This window comes from Piliocolobus tephrosceles, chromosome 15 (assembly GCF_002776525.5).
Source record: "Piliocolobus tephrosceles isolate RC106 chromosome 15, ASM277652v3, whole genome shotgun sequence".
Classification (NCBI taxonomy): domain Eukaryota; kingdom Metazoa; phylum Chordata; class Mammalia; order Primates; family Cercopithecidae; genus Piliocolobus; species Piliocolobus tephrosceles.
The window spans coordinates 46,184,892-46,211,670 of NC_045448.1; the positions used below are offsets into that span (position 1 = coordinate 46,184,892).

The 26,779-nt window shown below is 45.0% G+C and overlaps 1 protein-coding gene across 2 annotated transcripts in view; it reads left to right on the forward strand.

The window, feature by feature from the left end:
• The window catches only part of PRKCE (protein kinase C epsilon), a 526,340-nt gene that overhangs the window by 307,470 nt on the left and 192,091 nt on the right, over window positions 1-26,779 (forward strand). For both annotated transcript variants that reach the window (XM_026456102.2, XM_023223844.2), the window contains 3 exons: window positions 18,676-18,835; window positions 21,206-21,240; window positions 22,568-22,653. In XM_026456102.2, the coding sequence (XP_026311887.1) occupies window positions 18,676-18,835; window positions 21,206-21,240; window positions 22,568-22,653 (281 nt within the window). The remainder of the gene's footprint in view (window positions 1-18,675; window positions 18,836-21,205; window positions 21,241-22,567; window positions 22,654-26,779) is intronic.

Below are 26,779 nucleotides of genomic sequence, written 5' to 3' on the forward strand. Positions count from 1 at the left end.
AGAAAGAAAGAAAGAAAGAAAGAAAGAAAGAAAGAAAGAAAGAAAGAGGCCGGGCGCGGTGGCTCAAGCCTGTAATCCCAGCACTTTGGGAGGCCGAGACGGGCGGATCACGAGGTCAGGAGATCGAGACCATCCTGGCTAACATGGTGAAACCCCGTCTCTACTAAAAAATACAAAAAACTAGCCGGGCGAGGTGGCAGGCGCCTGTAGTCCCAGCTTACTCGGGAGGCTGAGGCAGGAGAATGGCGTAAACCCCGGAGGCGGAGCTTGCAGTGAGCTGAGATCCGGCCACTACACTCCAGCCTGGGCGACAGAGCAAGACTCCGTCTCAAAAAAAAAAAAAAAAAAAAAAAAAAAAAAAAAAAAAAAAAAAAAAAAGAAAGAAAGAAAGAAAGAAAAGAAAATTGGGCCAGGCACGGTGGCTCACACCTGTAATCCCAGCACTTTGGGAGGCCGAGGTGGGCAGATCATGAGGTCAGGGGTTTGAGACCAGCCTGGCTAACATGGTGAAACCTGTCTCTACTAAAAATACAAAAAATTAGCCAGGCATGGTGGCGGGCACCTGTAGTCCCAGCCACTCGGAAGGCTGAGGCAGGAGAAGGGTGTGAATCCCGGGAGGCAGAGCTTGCAGTGAGCTGAGATCGCACCACTGCGCTCTAGCCTGACCAACAGAGCGAGACTCCATCTCAAAAAAAAAAAAAAAAGAAAAGAAAATCAAAACTCATAAAGACAACTCCCTGTCATACCACAATCCACCTGCCAGGGAGCACCCCCTTGAGATGCCCTGGCCTCTCACACACCCCCTCTGTTTCCTGGCATATATATTGTGGTGTGAGAGGGAGTTGTCTCTGTGAGTTTTAATTTTCTGGGAGTTTTTTTAATTTCTGGGAGTTCTTCTGTGTGTTAATTCAGGTTTGTCAAGGGATTGCGGTTATTGTCTGCAAGAGAGAACCACCATTTTCCCCCTCCTCTTGCCTTTAACACATATTTTTGCCTTTATAGAATCCTTTAGCCATCACACTCCAACAGGAAATGTGTTTCCCCCCTAAGGAGCAGGAGGCAATTTCTGATCTCTAGAAAGGTCTTCAGGCTAGCTATCAACATCAGACAGAGCCACGTCAGGGGTCTAACAGGTGCACATTTCAGGCTGACAGGTTAAGAGTCAACCTGAAGTTCTCCTGGTTAATGACTAATTAAGTTGCAGGTAGTTCTTACCTAGAAATCAACTGGAGTTCTCGTGAGCTGAAAATAGGGAGAATAATATCTTTTGAGCTTTTAAAATGCACCGTGCTTCCCCAGGGCAAGAGGAAGGTCGTTGTCGTGGTCTTGCCTGTTTGACAGTAGATGCAGGAAGACCTCTACTTCCAAGGAATTATTTGGGCCAGACTGCTAGCCAGAGAGGCCAGGGCATCTCTAGAATGAAGGAGTAATGCCTTTTTGAACACTGCAATCTTTTTCTCAGGCAGGTGGTTTGGAAGAACAAATGATATAATGTCATGTCTTCATCTTAGTTCTCCTGCCTTAACCACATACATGCACACAGATGCATGAGAGTTGAACCTTTTACTTCAGACTTTCCAAGTAGATTTGATCTGGGCCTTTGCTAACTGCTGTGTTTAGAGAAAGAAGATCATGTTTATTTAAAAAACAGAAGCGTTAATTTCAATCTTCGTAGCCTCAGTATTGAGGAGGGGACTGACCTGGAGAGAGAATAGACTTTTTCTTCCTGGCTAGGTGTTCCTAATGGGCACAGGATGGCTCAGATCAGATTTAGGGAACACTTTGATCTGAAACTTTCTTCCTTGCTTGGCTCAAGCAGATACAAACTTTTTGTTCCCAGAGGTTAATGACTGTGTGATGATTATATTTGCTCCAGAATCACCTAACTTACCCTCTTACCTTTCAAAATTCTGCGTGAAACAGCAAGGGAGCAAGGGTCTGTACAAATGAGCTGAAGTGGGACCTCTGGTCTTCTCTCTGTCACCTCTTTGTGCTTCCTGGCATGTGAGTTGTGGTGTGAGAGGGAGTTGTCTACATGAGTTTTAATTTTCCGGGTTGTTTTTTTTTTTTTTCCAGCAGTCTGGTTTCAAAAAAACTTTCAGAACTTCTTGTCAGATCCCATATACATTTAAAAGAAATTGGCCTCTCCTCTTCCTATCTGCTAATCATTTTTCACATCATTTTTTCATTTACAGCATTTGGGAAGGAAAGTTCACTTTAAAATCTTTAAACCACCTGTTAGAGAAATACAAACAGAATGCTTGTTTTCTGGGATAAAGCGGGGGGAAACCTCATTTCATATTTTTTAATATGTGTGGTATGGTGGAAAAGACCTGAACTTTGGAACCAGACTGGCCTTGGGACCAAATCAAACTCCACCACTTAATAACTATGTACGCCTGGGTGAGTCACTTGGATTTTCTTAGCACCAGTTTCCTCATTGTGTGGTGGAGGTCGTAGTACCAATCGTGTAGAATCCTTTCGAGAAATAGAGAAAATACGGTTTAATCACCTGCTATGCCGTAAATCAGTAGTCCCCAACCTTTTGGTACCAGGGACTGGTTTCGTGGAAGACAGTTTTTCCACTGATGGGCAGGGAGCGGTGTTGGGGGCAGAAGGGGAAGGACACTAGATTCTCATAAGGGGCCCCCAACCTAGATCCTTCACATGTGCAATTCGCAATAGGGTTCCGGCTCCTAAGAGAATCTAATGCCGCTGCTGCTCTGACAGGAGGTGGAGCTCAGGCAGTGATGCTTGCTCACCGACAATCACCTCCTGCTGTGCGGTCAGGTTCCTAACAGGCCACAGACCAGTACTGTGGTCCCCTGGGGACTGGGGACCCCTGCTGTAAATGGTGCCTATTATTTCTAACATTCCATTTTTAATATATTTTATCTTTTGCTTTAGAGATGCCAAGCACCCATCAGCCTTTGACTGCAAAATTCCCCAAATTTAGCTCCTACCTCACTCTCCTTGCAGTTCCTACAATCCTTTCTGCCCTGCAGTTTTCCTACCTGCCCAGCACAACCTCTCCAAAAAGTATCTGAGATTCAGCTATGTTGAACTTATAATGGCCCTCCCAGAGGCTTTCTGTTTCAACAGGGTTGAAAGCCTCGCTCTAAGGAGTAAAGAGAACACAGAGGTGCTGGAAGCAAGAGGGATCACTTTATTTTTTAGGACCCCAGGACTTGGTCAGTGTCTCTGAATTTCCAGCTCTCAGAGGTTAGGTCAGCATGACTCGCTTTGACACAGGCCCTGATTTCCATGTGATAGTGACTTTAATATAAGCTGACCTATCATAGCATTGATCCTTCCTCTGCTTCTCTCCATAGGCAGGAATGTGTAACACCGAGTACAGTAGTCACAATACCCACCTCCTTTTTCTCCCCAGCAAATATTGGTTGAGCAAATGCACAAGTCTCAGAGTTAAAAACATTTTTCCTTCCAATGTTTACCCTAACTTTCTCCTGCTAGTTTACTTATTACCTCTTGAATTAAGTATTTACTACTATATAACAAGTTATCCCAAATTTAGCAGCTTAAGATAGTAGTCAAGATTTATTGTCTCATTCAGTTTCCGTGAGTCGGTGTCTATAACCCCATAGCCTTTAGGGCTGCAGTGCCTATGGCACTAAAAGGCTTGCTATTTGTTTGAGGGGGAATGTCCCATTTCGCTTGGCACATTCACACCCTTTTCATGTTCACCAACTAGCACCTGGGGACAGGCAGAGGCCGCATTTAGACTTTGAGTTCAGGAGCAGCTTTATCTGAGGAGCCAGGCTTGCTAGCATTTCAGAGGTGTAGCAGCCTGCCTTGGCCAGGGTAGTGCTACTCCATTGCCAGGGAATCTTTTTTTTTTTTTTTTTTTGAGACGGAATTTCACTTTTGTTGCCTGGGCTGAAGTGCGATGGTGCGATCTTGGCTCACTGCAATCTCCACCCCCCGGGTTCAAGCGATTCTCCTGCCTCAGCCTCCTGAGTAACTGGGATTACAGGCATATGCCACTATGCCTGGCTAATTTTGTATTTTTAGTAAAGACAGGGTTTCTCCATGTTGGTCAGGCTGGTCTTGAACTCCCGACCTCAGGTGATCCACCCGCCTCGGCCTCCCAAAGTGCTGGGATCACAGGCGTGAACCACCGTGCCCGGCTACCAGGGATTCTTAAAACTCTGGTAGACCTCAACCCCAGCCTCGCCTTTGCTACCTGTTCCCAGGTACTGCTTAAACCAAAACCTTCTGAAAAGGCAGGTGGATGACTACCATCTGCAGAGCTTAGATTTTTGGATTAGGAATGTGACACTTTAAGTAAAGACACAACTATTGGGCTTTCCTGAGGTCAGCAAGGTGTAGGATGGAAGGTGAATTTTAGGAAAGAAGTTGGGTAATACGGAACCATTCCTACTTTCCCCTCAGGGCCCTAAAGAATGTATATCTATAAGAAGTCTGGCTGAGATTTAAGTCAGGGCCTGTGGCCAATAATATTTACCTTCTAGACAAAGATAACTCACTCATGTGAGGAATTTGGTCTCTACTTTTACTTCATTAGCACAAAGGACTGAGCTAAATGGATCTCCCTTAAGCATCTGTGGCCTCAGAATTTTTTCTCAGGTTCATTAAACTGAAAACGCCCACCACCCCACCCTCCTTTTTGTTTCCCTCTTGGCAGTTTTCATTTTCTCCAAATGGAAGTTTATAGATATGCAGTTCAGCATTTAGCTGATGTTTCTGTTGGTTGCAGAGCTATTAGAAATAGACTTTTTTCCTCACACAGTGACTATTCTTTTCCCAGCATTCTTGATTCACTATAGAAGACAGCTCGGGGGGAGAGAGGAGTTGTCAAGCCCTAAGGCCTGAATCACTGGGAATCTGGCGAATTTCCTGTATGATGATGTCCCCTGGCTTGGGAGAAGTGCCAGCAGTGGGGGTGTCAGGGAGAGGCACTGTGTGCATGTGCGTGTCAGAGCTCATGAGCCCTGAAGGAGCATGAGTTAGATTCTGGGATGCTTTCAGTTATTAAAAGCATTATTGCTTTTGACCTTCTCATCCCTCTCTCCATGTGCAGAGTTTTGGTTAGTCTCAGTGGAACATGAAAACTGGTAAGAAAAAGTTTAATTGAAGCAGGTTTTTGAAGCCAAAGGAAAAGATACAAGTTCCACAAGAGCTGTGGCCATTACAGCTGTTTCTGTGGAAAGACTTGGGGCTTGTTCACCTATGTGAAGCTTCCTAAGGGAGGTCTATCTCCCAGTGCCCTGTCATGGGGACTAGATGGGCCTGGGTCAATAGAAGGGAGGGTGGAAGGAAGGCAAGCTCATTTCCTGATCAGAAGGAACCAAAAAACCAGGGAGAATAGATTGTGTTATGTAAAATGAGTCCATCTGCTTTCTGGGAAGATGTGGGTTCATTTAGGTATCTACCAGCTCAGATTGGGTGGCATAATAATCATCTTTACTTGTTTTTATTTATTTATTTTTTAGACTGAGTCTCGCTCTGTTGCCCAAGGTGGAGTGTGGTGGCACCATCTCAGCTCACTGCAACCTCTGCCTCCTGGGTTCAAGCAATTCTCCTGCCTCAGCCTCCAGAGTAGCCGGGATTACAGGTGTACACCACCACACCTGGCTAATTTTTGTATTTTTATTAGAGACAGGGTTTTGCCATATTGGCCAGGCTGGTCTAGAACTCCTGATCTCAGGTGATCCTCCCACCTCGGCCTCCCAAAGTACTGAGATTACAGGCATGAGCTACCGTGCCCAGCCACCTTTACCTCTTTTTATCCTCTTTCTCCATTTCCTTTGCCTTACCATTCTTTCATTGCCTTTTATCTCCATTTTATCTTCAGACTCCCTGAAATTCTTCTCCCTTCCCAGGTCATCTAATCAGAATACCCACCTGGTCAACGTTCTGGGAGTCCTGCTGGGACTCCAGATCTCTTGGGAAAGATCATTATTTTTCTTTTGAATTCTGACTTAAAAATTAGCAAGTGCTCAGAACTGCCTTAGTAAAGAAGGAGTTTGAGGAACTAAAAAGTTGGCTCACTGTGGTAGTCTGGGAAATTGTGCAGGCACGTTCCTTTGAGAAGCTCTGTGGAGCCCAAGGTGAGGTAGCTGGGAGCCTTGTGACGTCGAAGGGTGTGATCTTGAGTTCACTTTGCTTTACTCTCATGGAATGTGGCCTGCCACTGACTGGGTGATGTGGAATGGCTGCTACAAACAGCACTGGAAGGGTGTGGGTTTTTCAATAAATAACCCCATAGCCCTTAGGGCTGCAGTGCCTATGGCATTAAAAGACTTGTTATTTGTTTGAGGGAGGAATGTCCCACTCCACTTGGCAAATTCACACCCTTTCCATGTTCACCAACCAGCACCTGGCGACAGGCAGAGATCCTACTAAGACTTTGAGTCCTGCTGTCCACTGGCCTGTGTTAATACAGCATTTTAGAAGCATGAACAGTGGCCAGAACCTGGCCTCATGGAACGTGAGCTCCATTGTGCTCAGGTGCCCGATAATGCAGCAATTGCTCAGTTTCCTGTGATTCATCTCAGATCATCACTGGCACCAACAGGGATTCTGGTCCCACCCTTGGCTGGTGCCCCACTTGGCAGATTTCCCAGGCTGGGAGCACTCTTTGAGCTTTCAGCAGGTCTGCCTGGAGAGATTTTGCTCTGTGGGTTCCTCCTGGAAGTAGTAATTTTTCCTGGGTACCAGAGGCATGCAGTAAAGTTCCACCATGACTCTAATATATAACGTAAATGGATGTAGGAGGGAATGAATGAATGGGTGAATGAATGAATGAATGAATATAGGCTAGAGGCTAGCAGACTTCCTGCTTAAGTGAAATCACTGCTCCTCAGTGCTTCTTCGTGTTCAACACAGTGTGCTTGGCATCAGAAACCATGGGGCAGTGAGATTGGAGTGTGGCATCTTCTTTTCTCCCACTATCCGACAATCACCATGTTTTGCCTCAGTTTACCCTAGTGCTGCTGCGCCTACCATATCAAGGTCTGAGGTTTTCACTTTTTTTTTTTCCTATATAGTGAACACTAGCTGCAGTTTTGTTTTCATACCTGGACAGAGCATAAGTCCTGCCATGAACACAGCGAAGATCCTTCAGAAAGTCAAGAGGCAGAAGAAACAACGATTCATGTTAAACTTGAGACGCTAATCTTGAAATGCCACCGGTTCTCTTCTGATTAGATTACACGCAGAATAAAACATGCAGGCAATCCCAAACCTCTCCTTTCAGACGTTTCTGATTCTCATTGTGTGCCTCTCTGGGAAGAAACAGATAGCATCGAATAATCTCTCTGCGGGAATTAGTTGCTGTTTCCTCTTTCCTGTTTTGAACAAATTTTCTTTAATGCATTGTGGGAGTACACATGTAGAACATATTCTTTGACATCACATAAATATTTACACAATATTTAAAACTCACTGTCATGAAGTATTTATTTCACTTGCAAACATTATCATCTATTTTTCTATGGAAAATTACAAAATAAAAGGCGCGGCTGCTTTGATTTTTCGTACCTGGTTTTGTTTGGTTTGTTTTCTTTCCATTGACCTTGCATATTTACCAGTAAATTTATAAAGTCAAAACAGAGCATTATTGAAACAGAAAGTTAAGTAGACTGCCCAGAGATTGAGAGGGGAAGGTTGCATCCTAGCTTCTGTGAGGAGCACCTCCCAGTCATAACCGCTGTAATCTGGACTATCATGGCAATTCCTTGCTTTGTTAGCAGAGACCTGTCTGTCTATTAAGGACCAGATCCAGAATTTCTGAGAACAAAAATTGAGAGAGTAGCCATGGGTTATCGCTTTGTGCCTAGAACATTGCCTGGAATCCAGTGTCCACATGATAAACATTTTCAGGATGAATAGCTTATTATATACCCTTTCAGAAATTTTCCATCCGCAGTCTTGCTTATATGTGTTTGAGTATATTCTTTTTTTTCTCTCTTTTTATACAAATAAATACACACTATCGACGTGTTTCTCAGTCTTCTTTTTCTGCTTACTTTCTTGGTGGGCTTGGCACAGCTGCTTTGTTAAACCGCTGCGTTAAGTTCCATTATGTGGGTGTGCCATGACTTAATCAGTCCCCCTCAGCTGTCTTTTCTAAGTCTCTAGGTGAAAGCAAGGGCAGATGTGTGGGGAGGTGGGTGATCAGCAGCTGACAGGAACCTTCTACACACGCAGTTGGTGCAAGTGGGACTAGGCTGTTTCGCCATCCGTGGGAGATGTGGATGGCTGGGCCAGGGTGGGAAATCCCAAACTAACTTTTACCGTTGGCTGCATGGCCTTTCACAAGACAGTTATTTAACCTCTTTGAGCCAAAAGTAATGCCTTGTGACATTAGAGGAAGTATGTAAGATGCTTACATATTGCATGAATATTTAATATTGATACTTCATAGATGCTTAACATGACCACGGGTGCCTGTGATGCTCTCATGCACGTGTGTATGAGATACTATCTCACACATGTGTGTGATGCTCTGTCACACGTGTGAGCTACTACCTTGCACGCATGTGGGGCACTATCTCGTGTGTGTCAGATAGTAGTACCTCATACACTTAAGGTGCTTAGAATCATGCTCAGCATCTGGCAGGGGCCCCATAAATGCTAGCTGGCATCTTTCGACTTTTGAATATCCAGGGTTTGATAGTTATTTAGACCAAAATACCAGGACAGTTGAATTGCTTTCTTTGTGTTGTAAAATTATCTTGAAGACTGTAATCACTCTTTACCTGGATCCCAAGGAAAGCCTCCCGATGAGCTGACCCCCACCCCAACCCCAGGCTTTTCCTCAACCTAGCTCAATTTCTGATTTTGTTCTAGAGCTAAGTCAGTGTTCCTTGCCCAGCCCGGTCTTCCTGACAGTTTTCCCGGTCTGGAGATGGAGTGAGCTGTCCTAAAACCTTTTGGGATGGGGTGTGGGAAAGATAAGGCAGTCACTCCCTCTTACAGTGGCAGGTATGTAACATCTGGGGGTAGCTGAACCCCAGCAGGGTGGGGGCCACAAGGGAGCATCAGAGCAGGTTCTGCAGGGTCAGGGCTGAGGCTGTCGTTCTTCCTCAGTAAGGCATTGTTGGCTCCAGGGAGATAGAGAGATGCAGGGTTTCTGGAAGTCAGTATTGGATAACTAAAGCCACAGCTTTGATGGATACAGCCTGATTTTGGAAAGATAAAAGAGAAAGAACCTGAACCATGGCTGTATATGTCTGATCTCCTCAGGGCCAGGAGTGTGCTGGTGGTAAATGCTTAACAACAACCTCCCCAAGGAAGTCCTGATTTGTAGCATTTGTTGATTTTCCTGTAAAGGCCCCCACGGTGGCCATTTCTGTCTACTATGTGTAGTCCCCAGATGTGGAGTGGTGTGTACTACAGGATCCAGAGCCAGCTCCAAACCCCATTGCCATGGTCATAGAAGGAGAAAACCCTCCCTTCAGCATTTGCTAGATGCCAGGCGAAATTCAACAGTCACCATCTGAACCGATCACATTTTTGGCAGTATTTTTTCTCTGTCACTTTTCTCTGGACACTTCCATCCTGGAGTGTCCCCTGGGGTGCAGGAGGTCCTGGAAGCCTACCTACCGCCCCACAGTAGACCGCAGAGGGAGAGAAGGGCAAACAGGAGCCACCCTCCCACCACCTTTGCGAAGCCTGGTGTGCTTAGGAAGGAGAACTTCACGTGGGCCTTTATCAACCATTATAGTCAAGGTCAGGACTATGGTGCAAGCAGAATTTAGGGCCGCCCCAAGTCTCAGGAATCAAGATAAATAATATTGTAATGTAGTAGTTTAGAAAATCAGATTAATGAAGGAAATAACAAAATTTGAAGTAAAGATACAGTCAGGATGACTCACTTTTTTCTTTTTTTCCTTTTGCCTTGGGATCCAACATGGGTCTGTGCTGCTCCACTCAAGTTGAGGTTTGGGTTGAGCCATGGAATTGCCCCTTTCCTGATAGATAACATAGGAAAACAGTGGCTCAAAGAGATTAAATGACTTCTTCAAGGATATTAGGCAGGTTTTGGGAAAGAACAAAATTTGTCCAGTCTGCTAACACCTCATTCAACCACACTGGCAGAAAGGGGAGGTCAAAACAGAGAGCTCAGAGAAAAGAAAGAAGATCCCACAGTGTACCTGTCTAGGGAAAGATCCCTGTGTGCCCTGAACACAAAGGGTAGGGGACTGTCCTGCAGTGAGGAATGACAGTGGTGCCCCAAGATCATGCATGTCGGCAAGTCTGGCCCAGGCAAGGTTGACCCTTGTTCTTGGCAGTTCTTGCTCCATGTACTCTAGAAGGCATTGCTGGCATCCAGGCATACGTCGGTGTGTGTTAGAAATTCACTGTTAGAGATTCACAACTGCAGAGATATGGAATCAATCTAAGTGCTCACTAGCCAATGAGTGGATAAAGAAAATTATATATATACACACACACACACACACACACATACGTACACACACACGCATACATATATACACATACATATATACACACACATATAACATACACACACACACACATACACATACATAACATACATACCATGGAATACTACTACTCAGCCATAATCAAGAATGAAATAATGTCTTATGTAACAACTTGGATGGACTTGGGGGACATTATTCTAAGTGAAGTAACTCAGGAATTGAAAACCAAAGACTACATGTTCTCACTTAAAAGTAGGAGCTAAGCTAAGGGTATGCAAAGGTGTACAAAGTGGTATAATGGACATTGGAGACTCAGAAGGAGAAGGATAGGAGGGAGGTGATGATGAGAAACTACCTGTTGGGTTCAGTGTACACTACTCAGGTGACAGGTGCACTAAAATCTTAGACTTCACCACCATATCATTCATCTGCATAACCAAAAACCATTTGTACCCCAAAGCTATTGAAATAAAAAAAAAAGTTTTGTTTTTTTTCAAAGAAATTCTTTGCCGACTATTCCTAAACTGAAAGGCATCCTAAGAACACTGAGGTTGTGGGTGCCCATGATCCCACATGAGGAGGGTGTTCAGTTTTTCCAGGTTGCTTTTTGTGTGGGAGGAGATGTGGTGGGTAAGAGAAGGGACAGTGGAACAGTGAAAACTTCAGTGACCAGACTGGCCAAAAAATGTGGTCTAGGGTTTGGCACCAGAGGCCGTCTCTCCCTGAGTCCCTGAGTGTTCCTCTGGTGCAGACTGAGAAGTCTCACCCCCAAGGAAAAGGGGCCAGGTGAAGTTAGACAAGCAGAAGAACTGCACAGTACAGCCCCCTGTTTGCTGTTCTTGCCACCTGCCTACAGCCTGTGAGAGATTATCCCGTGCACTGGGGCCGTAAAATGTTCATTGATATAAAAGCTTCTGGAGTTTGAAGTTCATAGCCTAATGGAATCAAGGAGAAACCATCCCTGGAATGTTGTTGGAGGTTGGGGTTACTGTGGGTCTTGAAGCTGCTTCAGAGGACGTCCCTGCTTAGCCTTATGCTTTTGTGAATTCTTGTTACATCTGCACAGCCAAGTTCTGCATTTCCACAGGAAGCTTCCCAAAAGTTATCCAGCTTTGTCTTGGCATTTCCTTGACTCAAATTCACCCCTTCTGCAGTGAGGCAGATTCAGGCACAAAACAAGGGACCTCCAAAGAACCAAATGGGTCCTCCGGGAGGTCAGCCAACCTTCGTGTTGCCTCAGAGGTCACAGCAAATGAACTGTCACTGTGTTTGAGCATGGCTGAGTGCGTCCAGTGCCAGCATCTTTTGGAGTGGTTCAGAGGTGAAGGGGGATGGGTCCAGTAACTCTGGTGTGCAGTGGGCCCGGTGTTTACTCAGTCCAGAGGCACAGGCAGCTGGGAAGCTGGTGGTTTCCCTCTTCTCTCCCCTTCTCCACGGCAAGCTGCAGTTCCCTCACCTCCTATTTGTGCCAAGCAGCCCCCGACTCCTGCAGCATGATGGAACACCTCATTACCTAATGCTTTTTAGGCAAGTGAAAGCTTTAAAAAGTCATTAAAGAGCACTAGAGAACACTTTTTCAAATGTCAGCCTATCTAATCCCATCATCCTAGTGGAGCACCGTTCTTATCTTCAGCCTGCAAATTTGCTTGACATAGAGGTGTATTATTGTTCATTCTTTTTTCATAATATTACATCACATTTCTCCAGGTTTCTGTGGTCTTTCCTCACCCTTTTAAAGTTGCTGTCAAGGTAGTGAAATTTATCAGACCATTTGCCTAATAGTAGACAGTCAAGTCATTTCTGTTTGTTGGCTAATATAGATATGCAAAGGGAAACATCTATAAGGACATGGCTTTTAGTTTGTTTAATTATTGACTTAGAGTTAATTCCTAAGGAGTTGCCAAATCAAAGGATGCGAATCTCTTTGAGGCGTTTCCTGTGTGGTCTCTGTGTCTTGTGATACTGCTTTCTGAAAACATTTTGCCAACTGGCATTGCCTCCAGCAGTGAATGAATAAGTCAGTTTCATAGTCGACTTACCAACAATGGAAAATAATTTTAAAACCAATTGGTTACTTTTTTAGGTATTAAATGGTATGTCAGTGGTATGCCAAAACTGTTCTGCTTTGCATTTTAAAATTCCTGATTATAGTCAATATCTTATGAAAATTTTATGTTTGTGTCATTTAAGCCATTATCTATGGGGATCTTGATGTATATATTCCAATTTGTTGATCCATAGGCCTTTGTGGTGGTCTTGCCATTTAATCCGAAACTAATTGGGAGGAAACAATCAGAGAAATTCAGGTTGTGAAACATTCAGTATGACAACATCCTGGATGCTATATAAATGTATCATCAAAAGGACACATAGATGTATCTAGAACAGTAAAGGAAACGGTTCTAGACTGAGATTAAGAAGATATGGCAACCAAATGCAAGGCATGAGCTCTGGGTACCTCCTGGATGAAAATTAGAAACTACAGAGGACACTTGGGAAACAATTGGGAAAATTCAAATACGAACTATATATTAGATAATGCCATATCAGTGTTCAATTTCTTGACTCTGTTATTGTGATTATGTAGCTGAATGTCTGTGTTCTTAGGAGATAAAGACTGAAGTATTTAAGAGTGAAGAACTACATCTATAACCTTCAAATAGTTCAGCAAAACTATATATATATATCATACATATTATATATACTGTATTATGGATCAATATGTATTATATAAAGTATCATACTATATGTACATCCACATATACATATGTTTGTGTATCTATTATTTTATACATTAGACACATACATATTACCTCTACTATGAGAGTTGCATTTTATTTATTTTTTTGTGATAACACTTAATTATCAAATTAAGTATACAATACAGTATGTTAACTATAGGCACAAAGCTGCACAATCTCTAGGACTTATTCGTCTTGCATAACTGGAACTTGGTGCTCTTTTGCTAAAATCTCCCCGATTCCTCCTTTCTCCCAGCCCCTGGCAACCACCATTCTGCTCTCTGCTTCTATGTGTTCAACCACGTTCGATTCCTCATATAAGTGGTATCATGTAGTATGTGTCCTACCATTGACTTATTTCACTTAGCCAATATCCTCCCATGCATGCTGCCCCAAATGGCAGGATTTCCTTCTTTTCTGTGGCTGAGTAACATTCGATTGCATGAATACACCATATTTTCTTTTTCTTTTTTTAGAAATTGTAACAAAGCATTTTATTTACATCAAGGAAGAAAGCTATGCTAAGGACATAGAAATCTGCTTCAGCTTTCCTTTAGCCTTACACCATAAAAGTATCAAGTGGCTCTCTTTGGCTTTTACTTAGTCATCTATGTAACTAGGGTTGAAGACAGTAGAACACTGCATCTTAGTGTAAGTCATTCATTTGAGAAGACAATCTCTTTTGAATTATGGTTTCTCAATGTTTGTTGTATCTTTTTAAAAAGAGCAATAGAGATTCTTTTTAGAAAATACAAAGAAGCACAAGGAGAAAAGTAAAAATCACCTGTAATTCCACCAGTGTCAATGAATGACCAATGTTAATGTTTTCTAAATATTTGGAAAATACCTTTCTGCCTTGTGTTTTCTTTTGTGCGTATGTGATGAATACACCATATTTTTTTAACCATTCATCCATAGATGGACATTTAGGTTGCTTCCATGTCTTGGCTATTGTGAATGATGCTGCAGTGAATGTGGGAGTACAGATGCATGAAGACTCTTCAAGGTCCTTATTTTCATTCCTTTGGATTTGTAGAAGTGAAATTGCTGCATCAAATGGTAGTTCTGTTTTTCGTTTCTTAAGGAGCCTCCATACTGTTTCCCTTAGTGGCTGTACAATTTTACATTCCCATCAGCAGTGAACAAGCGTTCGCTTTTCTCCACAGCCTTGCTAACACTTATCTTATATATATATATATGTTTATTTATATATAAAATAGCCATCTTAATAGGTGTGAAGTGACATCTCATTGTAGCTTCAATTTGCATTTCCCTGATGATTAGTGACGTAGAACATCTTTTTAAATACCTGTATACCTGTTGGCCATTTGTATGTCTTCTTTAGAGAAAAATCTACTCAGTTATTTTGCCCGTTTTTAAACTGAATTGTTTGTTTTTGCCATTGAGTTGTGGGAGTTTCTTAGGTATTTTGGATATGATATATTTCTCAAATATATGGTTTGCAAATGATTTTTTTCCATTCTGCAGGTTGCCTTTTTATTCTGTCAATTGTTTCCTTTGCCATGCAGAAGCTTTTTAGTTTGATGTAGTCCAACTTGCTTATTTTTGCTTTTGTTGCCTTTTTGGTGTCATATCTAAGAAATCATTGCCAAGACCAATGTCAAGAAAGTTTTCCCTATGTTTTCTTCTAGGAGCTTTATGGTTTCAGGGCTTACATTTAAGTATTCAATCCACATTTAGGTGATTTTTGTGTATGGTAAAAGATAAGGATCCAGTTTCATTCTTTTGCATGTGGATGTCCAGTTTTCCCAACATCATTTATTGAAGAGAATATCCTTTTTCCATTGTATTTTCTTGGCACTCTTGTTGAAGATCAACAAGAGTTGTTGATCTTGTTGACACTTCTTGGCTTGGAAGAATTAGTGTTTGTTAAAATGCCCATATAGGAATTAATATTTTTTTGAAAGTGACTGCAAATTTAATATGCTTCCTACCAAATTCTCAAAGGTGTTTTCAATAAAAACAGAAAAAAAAAATCCTCAAAGTTGTATGGAACCATGAAAGACTGAACAGTCAAAGCAATTTTGAGTAAAAAGAACAAAGATGGAGGCATCACATTTCCTGATTTCAAAATATATCACAAAACGTCAGCAATTAAAACAGTGTGGTACTGGCATAAAAACAGACATATAGACCAGTGGGACAAAGGAATTAAGTTCATACATATATGGGAGCTACATTTTGGAAAAGACCTTTCATAGCGGAGGGAAATGCTGAAGGGATCCCTTTCTGGTGGTGGACTCCAGGCCCCAGTAGGGAGGTTCCTGAGGACTGAGGGACCTAGTAGCTCCCCTTTTCACATCCTATAGGCCACTTTCTTCTCCACCTGTGGGTCACAGAACTGAGGATACTCTGGCCTGACCCGTGGCTTTCCTGCCCAGAGGAATGTGGAATTGGGGTGTTTTCACTAGCCACAGGCTCCAACCCCTTTCTCCTGTCACCTGCTTTGTAGCTTTGCACACGAGCTTCACTTGAAGCATGAAGTGTACCCATGTTCTTTCCCTCCTGTGACCTTCTGTTTTTCTATATCTGACATCAAATCTGACTTAAAAGGCAGTGCAGATGCTCCTTTGGGGCAACAGTAATAGAAACCCTGGAGGAAGTTGGACTTAGAACTCTGACTTACAGGAGTTATCCTTGGCTGTCTGCCTAGCCCGTGCCTGAGGCTCCTCCTCCACACCCCCAGCAACTTTAAATAGCTTCCCCCCAGGTATCAAGGCACCCCGCTGAGAGAACTTTAAAATGAATGGAGCCAAATTAATTGGTTGCTATATTGCCCTATTGAATTGATGTCAACACAGTTTAGAACGTTTGGTTTCATTGCTAGTCATTTCTGTAAAAAGTTGAGAAATAAGTCTCTTAGGGAGGACTGTAACCACCATCATAAGTGTTCCTTTGAGAAAATTAGATTGGTCCCATCATCATCTTAACTGAAAATAGTTTCCCAGGTTGAAAACAACTAGTCAATTTGAGAGATTTGTAAATCAAATTGCATCTTAAATGCATTAGGGGATGGGCTTACTGTTCAAATGTATTCCATGGCGAATCCTGTGAAAGGAGTTCAGGATGCTCTTTTACAAAAAGAACCTGCATCCTGTGTCCTACGATGCCCAGGGTTGTTGTTTCTGGATTGGGTTTCTGTAGGTAAATTTATAGCAAGTAAGGGCTACTGAATAGATTTGGTTTTTGGTGATCACATTTTTGTTCTTGCTTATAAAAATAGTAGAACGTTCTAAACATTGTGTAAGTATGAAGTGGAACAAAAACTTGCCTATGATGGCAGCACCAAATAGTGATTACCATACTTCTGCAGGTGTGTGTATTGCTGTCTCTATACTAGAACAGACCTGGGTCCTCCTGTGAGAATTTAGTCAGCAGGTCAAGACCCCTAGGTTGGAGCGGGGTAGGAGGTGGTGAGCTTTCTTTACCCAGAAGGTCGGCAATGTCAGAGACTTTTTGAAACAATAAGTACCAGTTGAAACCCAGGTAGGCTAGGGGTCAAGAAGCAGGGGGTCCACAAGCAGACCTCCACCTGGGTCATCTGAGCCTGTGTTAAAGATGCAGTCTGGGAACACCGAGGGCAGATTTCCAATAAACAGCTTCCTGTTTGCTCAGAGGCTGCTGCTTCCTTGAAAGCATACACTGCGCATTTGGTCCCATTCTCACTTTTCACCTTCAATTTTACCTTCCCTTTACCCTACCCTCCAATAACAAGATGCTCTTGGATTAATCTGTTGTTCGGGTCACACATATGACCTTCACTTCAGGGAACCTTACATTCAAAGAGGTCCAGGAAGGAGCAATGCTTCTTCCCCTGAAGACTGGCCCTGTTATGGTGAGATGTCAGGCACTCGCTGATGCCTGGAGATATTTTGGGGGCACAGAGCCTTCCAGTGCATTTTAAGCTGACCTGTGCAGGGGACCTTCTAGGAGACCTTCTAGAAGGTGTCAGGAACCTAGGAAGAAGCCCAGAGCCTGTCCATTGTGTTCTTGGGGAAGCCACAGGCAGCTGGACTCTTTGGTGATGACAGCCATTCAGATGAGAGCTTGGGGACTTTCTGTAAGGAGTGCAGGCTGTCCTTCAGAGCATCATGTGGGTGGAGGAACATTGGCCTCTTTCTCACTCTCTGGGTTAGAATCTGGGCTTCCTCACTGAGTAGCTGTGTTAACAGGAGTAGGTTACTTAAACTCTCTATTTCTCGCTTTGCAGACCTGTCAAATGGGGCTAATAGCAGTACCCTTCAAGTGGAGTTGTTTTGAAAGTTCAGTGAGATGTGTTACATCACCAAGATATAACACACTTAGCATAGAACTTGCCACAGCATAAACCCACAGTAAACATTTATCATGGTCATCCTTGTCTTAATCAGCTCAGACTGCAATAACAAAACACTAAAGACTGGGTGTCTTAACCAACAGACATTGACTTCTCACAGTTTTAGAGGCTGGATGTCCAAGATCAGAGAGCCAGTATGGGTGGGCTCTGGTGAGGGCCTTCTTCCTTGCTCACATGGCAGAGAGCTCACTCACTCCAGTCTCTTCCTCCCCTTCTAAGGACACTAATCCCATCATGGGGGCCCCACCCTCATGACCTCATCTAAACCTAATTACCTCCCAAAGGCCCCATCTCCAAATAGCATCACTTTGGGGGTTAAGATTTCAATACATTAATTTTGAGGGGGCAAAAATATGTAAAGATAACAATTATCTTTATTATTTTTGTGATCATCTGTGAGTCCCCTTGCAAGGCATTCTCAGTTGGCGGGGCAGTCTCAGAAGTGGAGGGAAGGAAGGTATAGGGAAGACCTTTTTGATCCCAGTGGGATCTTACAGTCCATGCTGATGGTCTTGAGCCTTTGGGAAACTGCTTTCACTGTGTCGTATTTCCCTCTCCTTTTGACCTCTGGGAAAATGCTCTCGGTTGGCTTAGTCTAGGTCAGAGAGAGAAGGAAGAAGTCAAATTTATTAGGCAGCTACTTCTTGAGCTAGGCAGTTCAGGGTGTGGAGATTCATCTCATTGCATCCTCTCAGCCACCCGTGTAGCTGGCACTGCCATCGTCATTTACAGAGGGAGATGTGCTCAGATGCTCAGGGGGAGGAAACACCACCTATCCAAGGTCACACTGCTCAGGAGTTGCGCTAAGATGCGAACCTTGAGCCTTTTGACCCCCAAGCCCTTGAAACCAGCTGCAGCCTGTGTAGGGAGGAAAGGGGCAGCCAGCCTGGAGCAGAATTTGGATTGGATGGAATCTGAGCAGGAACAGGCACACTCTGGGCCTTTCCACCCTGCGTGTGCTGGCTCACTCCAGCTGCTCAGTGAGACTCCTCAGACCCCCGAGTCCCTCCGCACACAAAGGCTACCTCCCACTCACCCCAGCTCCACTCTTCCAGGAATGGAGTAACTCTCTGGAGGGAGCTCATTTGGAAGGTGCACTAACACAAACTCTGTTTTCTTCCCTGCTCTTGTCCTTCCCCAGCCCCTAAAGACAATGAAGAGCGCGTGTTCAGGGAACGCATGCGGCCGAGGAAGCGGCAGGGGGCCGTCAGGCGCAGGGTCCATCAGGTCAACGGCCACAAGTTCATGGCCACCTATCTTCGGCAGCCCACCTACTGCTCCCACTGCAGAGACTTCATCTGGTAAGCCTCTCTCGGGAACCTTTAGTTACAACATCTCTGTGGCAAGAAGTCGGGGATGGGGTAGGGGAGACTATGCATCTCGTTTAAAGAATGCTGGCGTGCCTGGTTTCTTCCTTATGTGAATGCAGGGGACTATTCTGGAGGGCTGTGTGTGTGTTTAGTACATGGGGGGAAATACATGGAAAGAAGTGATGGTTTCTGGCAACTTTATACCTAGAATTTTATCTTATCAAAGGAGTTAAGATTTTATAACCAACAAGGATATTGTGACTCTGCTTGTGTGTGTGTGTGTGTGTGTATGTGTGTCTTGTTTTGAGACAGAGTCTCACTCTGTTGACCAGGCTGGAGTGCAGTGACATGATCTCCACTCACTGCAACCTCTGTCTCCCAGGTTCAAGTGATTCTCATGCCTTAGCTTCCCACGTAGCTGGGATTACAGGAGCACACCACCATGCCTGGCTAATTTTTGTGTTTTTAGTAGAGATGGGGTTTCGCCATGTTGGCCAGGCTGATCTAGAACTCCTGGCCTCAAGTGATCCACCCGCCTCTGCCTCCCAAAGTGCTGGGTTTATAGATGTGAGTCATTGTACACAGCTGATTGTGTGTTTTTAAAAAGGATCCTTATCTTTTAGAGACATACCTCAGGAATCCAAGGTGAGGATTCCACTGAATAATAATCCACTGAATTATTTACAAGTGAAATTATCTGATGTCTAGGATGTGTTAGAAAATCGGGAAGGAGGCTGGGTGCGAACGCCGTGGCTCATGTCTATAATCCCAGCACTTTGGGAGGCCGAGGCAGGCAGACTGCTTGTGGTCAGGAATTTGAGACCATTCTGGTCAACATGGTGAAACCCTGTGTCTACTAAAAATACAAAAATTAGCTGGGCATGGTGGCACGTGCCTGTAATCCCAGCTACTTGGGAGGCTGAAGCATGAGAATTGCTTTAACCCGGGAGGTGGAGGTTGCAGTAAACTGAGATCACTCCACTACACTCCAGACTGGGTGACAGAGTGAGACTCTGTCTTAAAAAAATTAAAAATAAATAAATAAAAAAATCTGGAAGGAGGAGAGGGGCTGGGATAAAGATGATCCAAGACCAGCTCCATTCCACTAACAATACCAAGGCTCAGAAATGAAAATAGGGCTAGCCTGATGTCCTCCAGCTAGGAAGTGTCAGAAGTATGATTCTACCCCTAGCAGTCTGACTTTTAACGTTTATACTTTTCCTGACACCGCAGCAGCCTTTCCGGCAAGCTGTCTGAGCTCTTTGAAGCTGAGGTAGAGGTTGCCTTCATGAACCCTTGGATCCAGCCAGGGAGGGCGAGTGAGGCAGTGTGAACCCAGCCAGGGACATCTGCACTGGGCTCTGAGGACCCCTTGGATTCCACGTGTCCAGGAGTCACTTGTCTTATCCTTGCGATGTCACAAAGTCAATCATCCAGGTTGGCGTAGACATCTGAGATGATACAGCTCAGAGCAAGCCCAGCCCAACTGAGGCAGAATTAATGCCCCATTCCAGCCACAGATACTTCCAATTACCAGGGCAGACCCAGCTGTCTGACCTTTACTTGCTATATTTGGTCACGAACTGAGTGGTTGGTCTTACAGATTCAGGTCTCCTCTAAGCCCATGGGTGAAGGCCACTGAGCTCTAGGTTCCCTGGGGTGGAACCCGAATAACTTCTGGCTTCCACTGGGCTGGGAACTGCAGGGAGCTCCCTGACCAGCTGTAGTTAGTATACTAAGGACAGGGGTAAGGCCAGGTTTGCATGATTGTTCTGTGTCCATGCTGACTTTATGTCTTGCCCTGGGAATACCACTCTGGCCATGGAAGGAACCTCTAATGTTGGCCTTCACCTAGACAACCTCTTGAACCCCCAGTTCGGGGCACAGATTGGCTTAGAATCATTGGTGGTCTTTGGACTGCCCAGGGAAATCTACGAGCCAGCTGCAGCACTCTTCCACAGTTAGAGGGCCCACAGAGCATGTCCTGGTGCTGGGAGAAGAGGAATGTCCATTCTGTCCATGAGGAAAGGTATGCTTGACTGCTCAGTGCCTACCAGGAGCAAGCAGGGTCGTTTGTGGCTTTCTAGAACATTGCTGACCGCACAAGAATGGCTCTCTGTGCACGAAATCAAGCTCTGATGCTGACCAAACCTTGCACCGTCCACAAGCACTGGGGCTGCCCTCTGTGGCCTTCTGGAAAGAGACATTTAAGGCACCTTGCAAGTGGGAGAGAAATTACAATATTCTGCATACTCCACATATTTGGTGCAATGTGGGTGGTGGCCTGAATTGGGTGGTTTTTCTGTTTGTTTTTTGACCTGGTAAGATTTCACTTAAAAAAAAATTTATTCTTCTTTTCAGGGGTGTCATAGGAAAGCAGGGATACCAGTGTCAAGGTAAGAGGCATTTATGAACTAAATCTTCAGAGGCCCATGGTTAGATCCAGATCACTGGCACCCATAGGAGACAGGTGCTGGGTCTGATGACATTTGGAGGCTCTCCACAGCTTGCATGCTTATACTTCCTCCCCAAGAGGCAGGACTCTGCTTTCTTTGTTCCCACTTAGCCATTACTTCTGCATATATGGGAATATATATGGGAGGTATCTTGCAGGTGCCACCCGTCTCCAGGTGTCCTTGTGGTCTCAGCAGGTCCCCGATCCACCCAGCCTTTGTGTCCCAGCTGGAGCAGGTGGCACTTTCATCTTTCTGAAAGAGACATACTGCTTCAGTTGGAGGCTCTTTGAAAGTCCCACTTTGTCCTAAACTGGGTCTGTGTATTCTGCCAGCTCTCTCCCTCTCTCCCTCCCTAAAGAAGCTTCCTCACCTGCCCGTTGTACTTGGTATCACTGAAAGGTCCTTGTCGAATCCCTTTTTTTTGGTCTCAGCTGTATGATCATTAGCCCTTAAAAATTTAAAGTTCACTTGAAGGCACTAAGATTATTCCTTTCCAGTTAACTGACTACAAATGCAAGGTTAAGCTGTACAAAATTGGAAGGTGGAAATGTGGCGTGGTCATGTGGTGGTTTTGCTGAGGTTAGAGCAGAGAGGTTTTTCTATCTCCTCACCCAGCACTGCTGGGTCTCACCCGTGGGGTAGTGTCTAGTGGAAGTTGCTGTTCTTTGGGGTAACATGCACACAAACAGTTACTTACCTCTTCAGCCACCTACTGCCCACATTGCCCTATGACACTATCAACACAGATATAGGCCACTTCTTGTGGATGTATTAAAGTCGATGGGAATTTTAAAGTTTGGTATATCAGGACACAGTCAGATAAAAAAGCCTCAGAGCCTCTGCACCGCCTGCTGCAGTTCCCCCTGTCACATCAGCCACCCTGCATGGTCCCGAGTGGGGTGCGAGGCCACTACAACACCTCTAACAGGCAATGCTCCATGGGAGGGCGGGAAGGAAGTTTTTCCCTGACCTTGGCATATTGAAGTGAAAAAATTGATCAGTACTCCCTGAACTGGAGAAAACTGCTGATGTCCTTTGAATATAACTGTTACCTTGCTCTCTGGAGCATTTAGGAAACTCTGATGGCTCTGATAGCACAGTGTTTAGAAATAGCTGCATGAAAGACTTTCAGGAGGGTATTAAATTAAGACTCAGTGGCAGAAGGGGCCTGGCTCCCCTTGTCCCTCCACCATGCCTTGAATAGATCCTGGGAGGGTTACTCCCTTCCCCGAGTGTCGCTCAGTGTTCCTGTCATTGCTGTTTGCAGTTTGCACCTGTGTGGTCCACAAGCGGTGCCATGAGCTTATCATCACCAAGTGTGCTGGGTTAAAGAAGCAGGAGACCCCCGACCAGGTAAGTATGACACGGAAATTCTGGGCTTCTTCACTGCCAGTCCCTCCCTTCACCGCCTCTTCTGTGGTTCCCAAGAAAACCTTCTCTGCCTGAGACCCTGTCATTTCACTGTGTTGATAAAGAACAAAGGGAGCTGTCCACAGTCTTCCGGCATGAGACACCATCCACAGGATGAGCACAGGTCCAAGTCAGTTCTGTCCCCTTGGATGTTATGCCAAGTGCAGTGTGAGCCCAACGCTCAAGCCCACAAGAAAAATATGAATTTTTTTATTTCATCATCTCATCAGAACTGAAGTGGCTAACCGATGTGTCACTAGCTCCTCACAGGTAATAAACAGTAACAGAAACACAAGCAGGAACCTTATGTTTAATGAGCTGATGGGGGAATGGTGTGGAATGAACAAGCCCAAGGAATACTTAGGTGGCAATAACCACAGCAATAAAAATAGTCAACATTCACTGGGCACTTACCATGCCCTGATTGAAGTACTTTAACATATATTATTTAACCACATAGTAAGCTTAATGAGTTAGACGTTATTATCTTCATTTTACAACAGAATAGAAGCACAGAGAGTGAAATTAACCTGCCCCAAATCGCACAGCTAAGAGCCACATTCAAACCCAGGCAGTTTGTTCTAAAGCTTGAGCCCTTGACCACTGCACTACATGTTGTCTCTTCATCTTAGAAACTAGCATCAGATTGCCCAGTTTGGTAGAGGTAAGGAAGCAGGAAAATGCAACACTGAAGCTATAGGTTCTCCTAACTGAGCAATTAGGAGAATGATAGTCCCACTGATAGATTAAAAAGCCTTTTTGAGGAAGGTGACAGTTGTGAATGTGGATGTAGATATCATCAGAACACTTGATTTCAAAAGCATGCTCTTAATTCTAGGGGAAATAAATTCTGTGTAGTCATAGGCTATTATAATTGGGGGTTAGAGAGAAAGGCTCTGGGTAGGTTTATAATCAGCTGGTCCACAATTTGACTTCCAACAGGACTGACTTATAGAGACCTTCTGCCTGCTCCTTAATAATTCAGTCAAATAGCATCCTGGCATTTCAGGCATTTCCCATCTTCTCTCTTCTTCTGCTTTCATACTGTCTCTGGAAAGCAGCAAAGGACAAGGCTTAGACTGAGCCTTCCATGTCCGTGAAGAGTAATCTGAGCCCAGAGCACCAACGTTGTTTGCAGGGACTCTCTTGTGGTTAAAACTGCAAGACAGTACCTGTGCCTCCTGCTCTAGGATCATGACCCCAGTACACCATTGTTGTTTTCACAGGGAAATGAAAGAAAGAGATGGCTTGCTTGTTGTCTGCCTTATTTCCTTCCTATGGACATTCCAGTGAGCATTTATTGGGTATGTCCTGTATGACAGGCGCTATGCTGTGTCCCATGGAAGCAAAGAGGAGTTTACTAATCCCTGCCTCAAGGATCTCAGTCTCATCACCTGCAAGTCTCTGACTCTGCAGGACTCTAAAGCTCTTTTGCACTTTTTGGAGGGAAAGGTCCCATAGGAGTCCATGCCATGCACGTTAAAGGGTTGAGATTTAAAGTGTTCAGAACCCAGCTTGATCTGCAACCCAGTTCTTCTGACTGTCTTTCCTGGCATATCAAGCAGTGAGAAGAAGTCTCCAATGAAGTGTGTTCCCAAACTTGGCATGTATCACCAGGGACAAATTGCCAGGGACTGAGAGAGGGAGGCTCTGGGTTTCTTAGCTTGGCAGAGTTGACTGCCAGTCCTGGCTCTCCCCGCCACCATCTTGTGCTTCCTGAGGCCAGTCTCCTTTAGTGTCAGCATATCTGGTCCCACAGGGTCATGGGCGTGCCCTCTGCCGGGTTACTGAGCTGTTAGGGACCAAACTTTGAGTTCATTCTTTTGTGTAATCGCCTTTAGTCTGATGCCTGTGCATACACACATCATACACACATAATCGCCACAAACATGTGTAGCCCTAAACACCATGCTTTCAATGCCCTCCTTCCTATTAAAAGGTGCTCTGGTGATGGGTGTCTTGGGTGTTCTGCACCATGAACACTCCAGTCCACCCCCGTCTCATGTCCGTGTGTCTTAGCATGTGGTGGACTCACACCCTGCCTGCACTTCCAGGTGTGGTAACCAAACAGTGCTCTATCTCCACTGGTGTCACCTTTTTCTTCTTGAATCTCACAATTCTTTCTGCCGTTTTCTTCCTCTCCATGTTCTCTCTGTGAATCTCACTCACCCCGTTGTATCTGTGTCCTCCTCAGCAAACGCACGTGTGACATGTCCCCCTGCACGCGTGCCGTCTTTGTGTTGGCCTTTCGGTCGGTCTGATGCTGTGGCATGCTCTTGTGTGGGTTCCTTCATCCTCCTCCCTCTGTTCTCTGATACCTTAGAGTTTTAAGTGGTCCCAACTGAGGATCATGTAGCTCTTTCCACCCCCACACTGAATTTCTTGGTCACCTGGGACAACTTCCCCACTTTTTCACCTTAGTCTGTCATTCATACCCCTATGAGGTGATTCCTAAGAGACCAAGACTGTATTCTCAGTATAGGTCCACCATGCCTTCAGGGTTTGTGTAGGAATAGAGTGGGCGCAGTGATCTCATACTTCCTTAGCAGTGAGAGAGACCACGGCAGAGTCAACAAGTCTACATTCACAAACAGGCACACCTAAGCTACGCATCTAAGGATGGGTGAGTACAGTTGTTTTCAGTAGAGCTGACATTCTTGTCCCTAGGCAAGACCCTAAGTGGTAGACCATCCACGTCAGTAGGGATCAGTGAAATCTTGACCCAATGGAAGGACCAGCCATTCCTTGGAACTGGGTGCTAGGGAACTTATCTTCACGCTTGTGTTCAAGTTGCGCTCCTTTTCCAGCTCTCATTTCACCCCTCATTAGTCCCCCATGGGGGCCTTTCACTCATGAGTCAGTTAGGGAGCTGAGGCCCAGCTTTGCCGCATGTCAGCCACTTCCCAATCCCCAGGGTACAAGAGTGATCTCCTCCCCAGCCCATGGATGTCTTGGGTGATGGTCTCCTGCCGATTCTGAGATGGGCTGGGGGTGCAGCTGCTCCACTAGAGACACAGATGGAGGGTAGCACTGTGGAGGGGCAGAAATGACCCAGAAAAGTAGCCCAGCAGACCCTTGCTTCCATGAAATGTGTTATGCTCCTAGCCTCTTCCAACCCTGCAGTCTCACTGACCCCGCCATCCTGTGACACCGGGTGGGATGGGGTGGGGGGCCATCTGTATTTGCCACCTGAGAAATCCAAGGCTCTGAGAAGTCAGTAAACCTGCCTGAGACTCATGAGTGGGTCGTGGCAGACCCAGGCCCCCGATCATACACTTAGACTTCTGTTCCTCTTCCTTCCCCTTCTGTCTTGCCACCATCTCTTTACCCCTTTTAAATAATCAGCAGGAGGCAGCATAGTGGTTAAAAAGCCTGGGCTCTGAATGCAGATTCATGGTGATGGAAGCCCGTGTTTGTCTCTCGTCAGTTTACAGGCATCTTTCTTGATCCTGCTGTGCCTTCATTTCCTCTTCTGTGAAGTTGGGGCAATCATGGACCTCTGCCCTGTAGGGTGGTGGTGAGATTTAACTAAGATAATGGTGCCTGGTGTGTGGTCAGCGCTGAGACCTGAGCATTCTTAGTGTTCACCACTCCTAATTGTTGTCCGTCCTAACTGATCCACAGTTTCCACAACATTGTGCAGGGTTCACACGCTGGTGCACAGAATCCCATGTTCACCATTGAGCTCCCTAGAGACTTTTTGCCTAGTTGAGGCTTCCAGGCACACAGCAGTATTGAAGGTGCACATTTTTTTTTATTTTATTTATTTATTTATTTTTTGAGACAGAGTCTTGCTCTGTCACCCAGGTTGGAGTGTAGTGGTACGATCTTGGCTCACTGCAACCTCTGCCTCCTGGGTTCACGCAATTCTCCTGCCTCAGCCTTCCGAGTAGCTGGGATTATAGGCCGCACCACCACACCCGGCTAATTTTTGTATTTTTAGTAGAGATGGGGCTTCACCATGTTGACCAGGCTGATCTTGAACTCCTGACCTCAGGTGGTCCGCCTACCTCAGCCTCCCAAAGTGCTGGGATTACAGCTATGATCCACTGCAGCCGGCCTGAGGTAC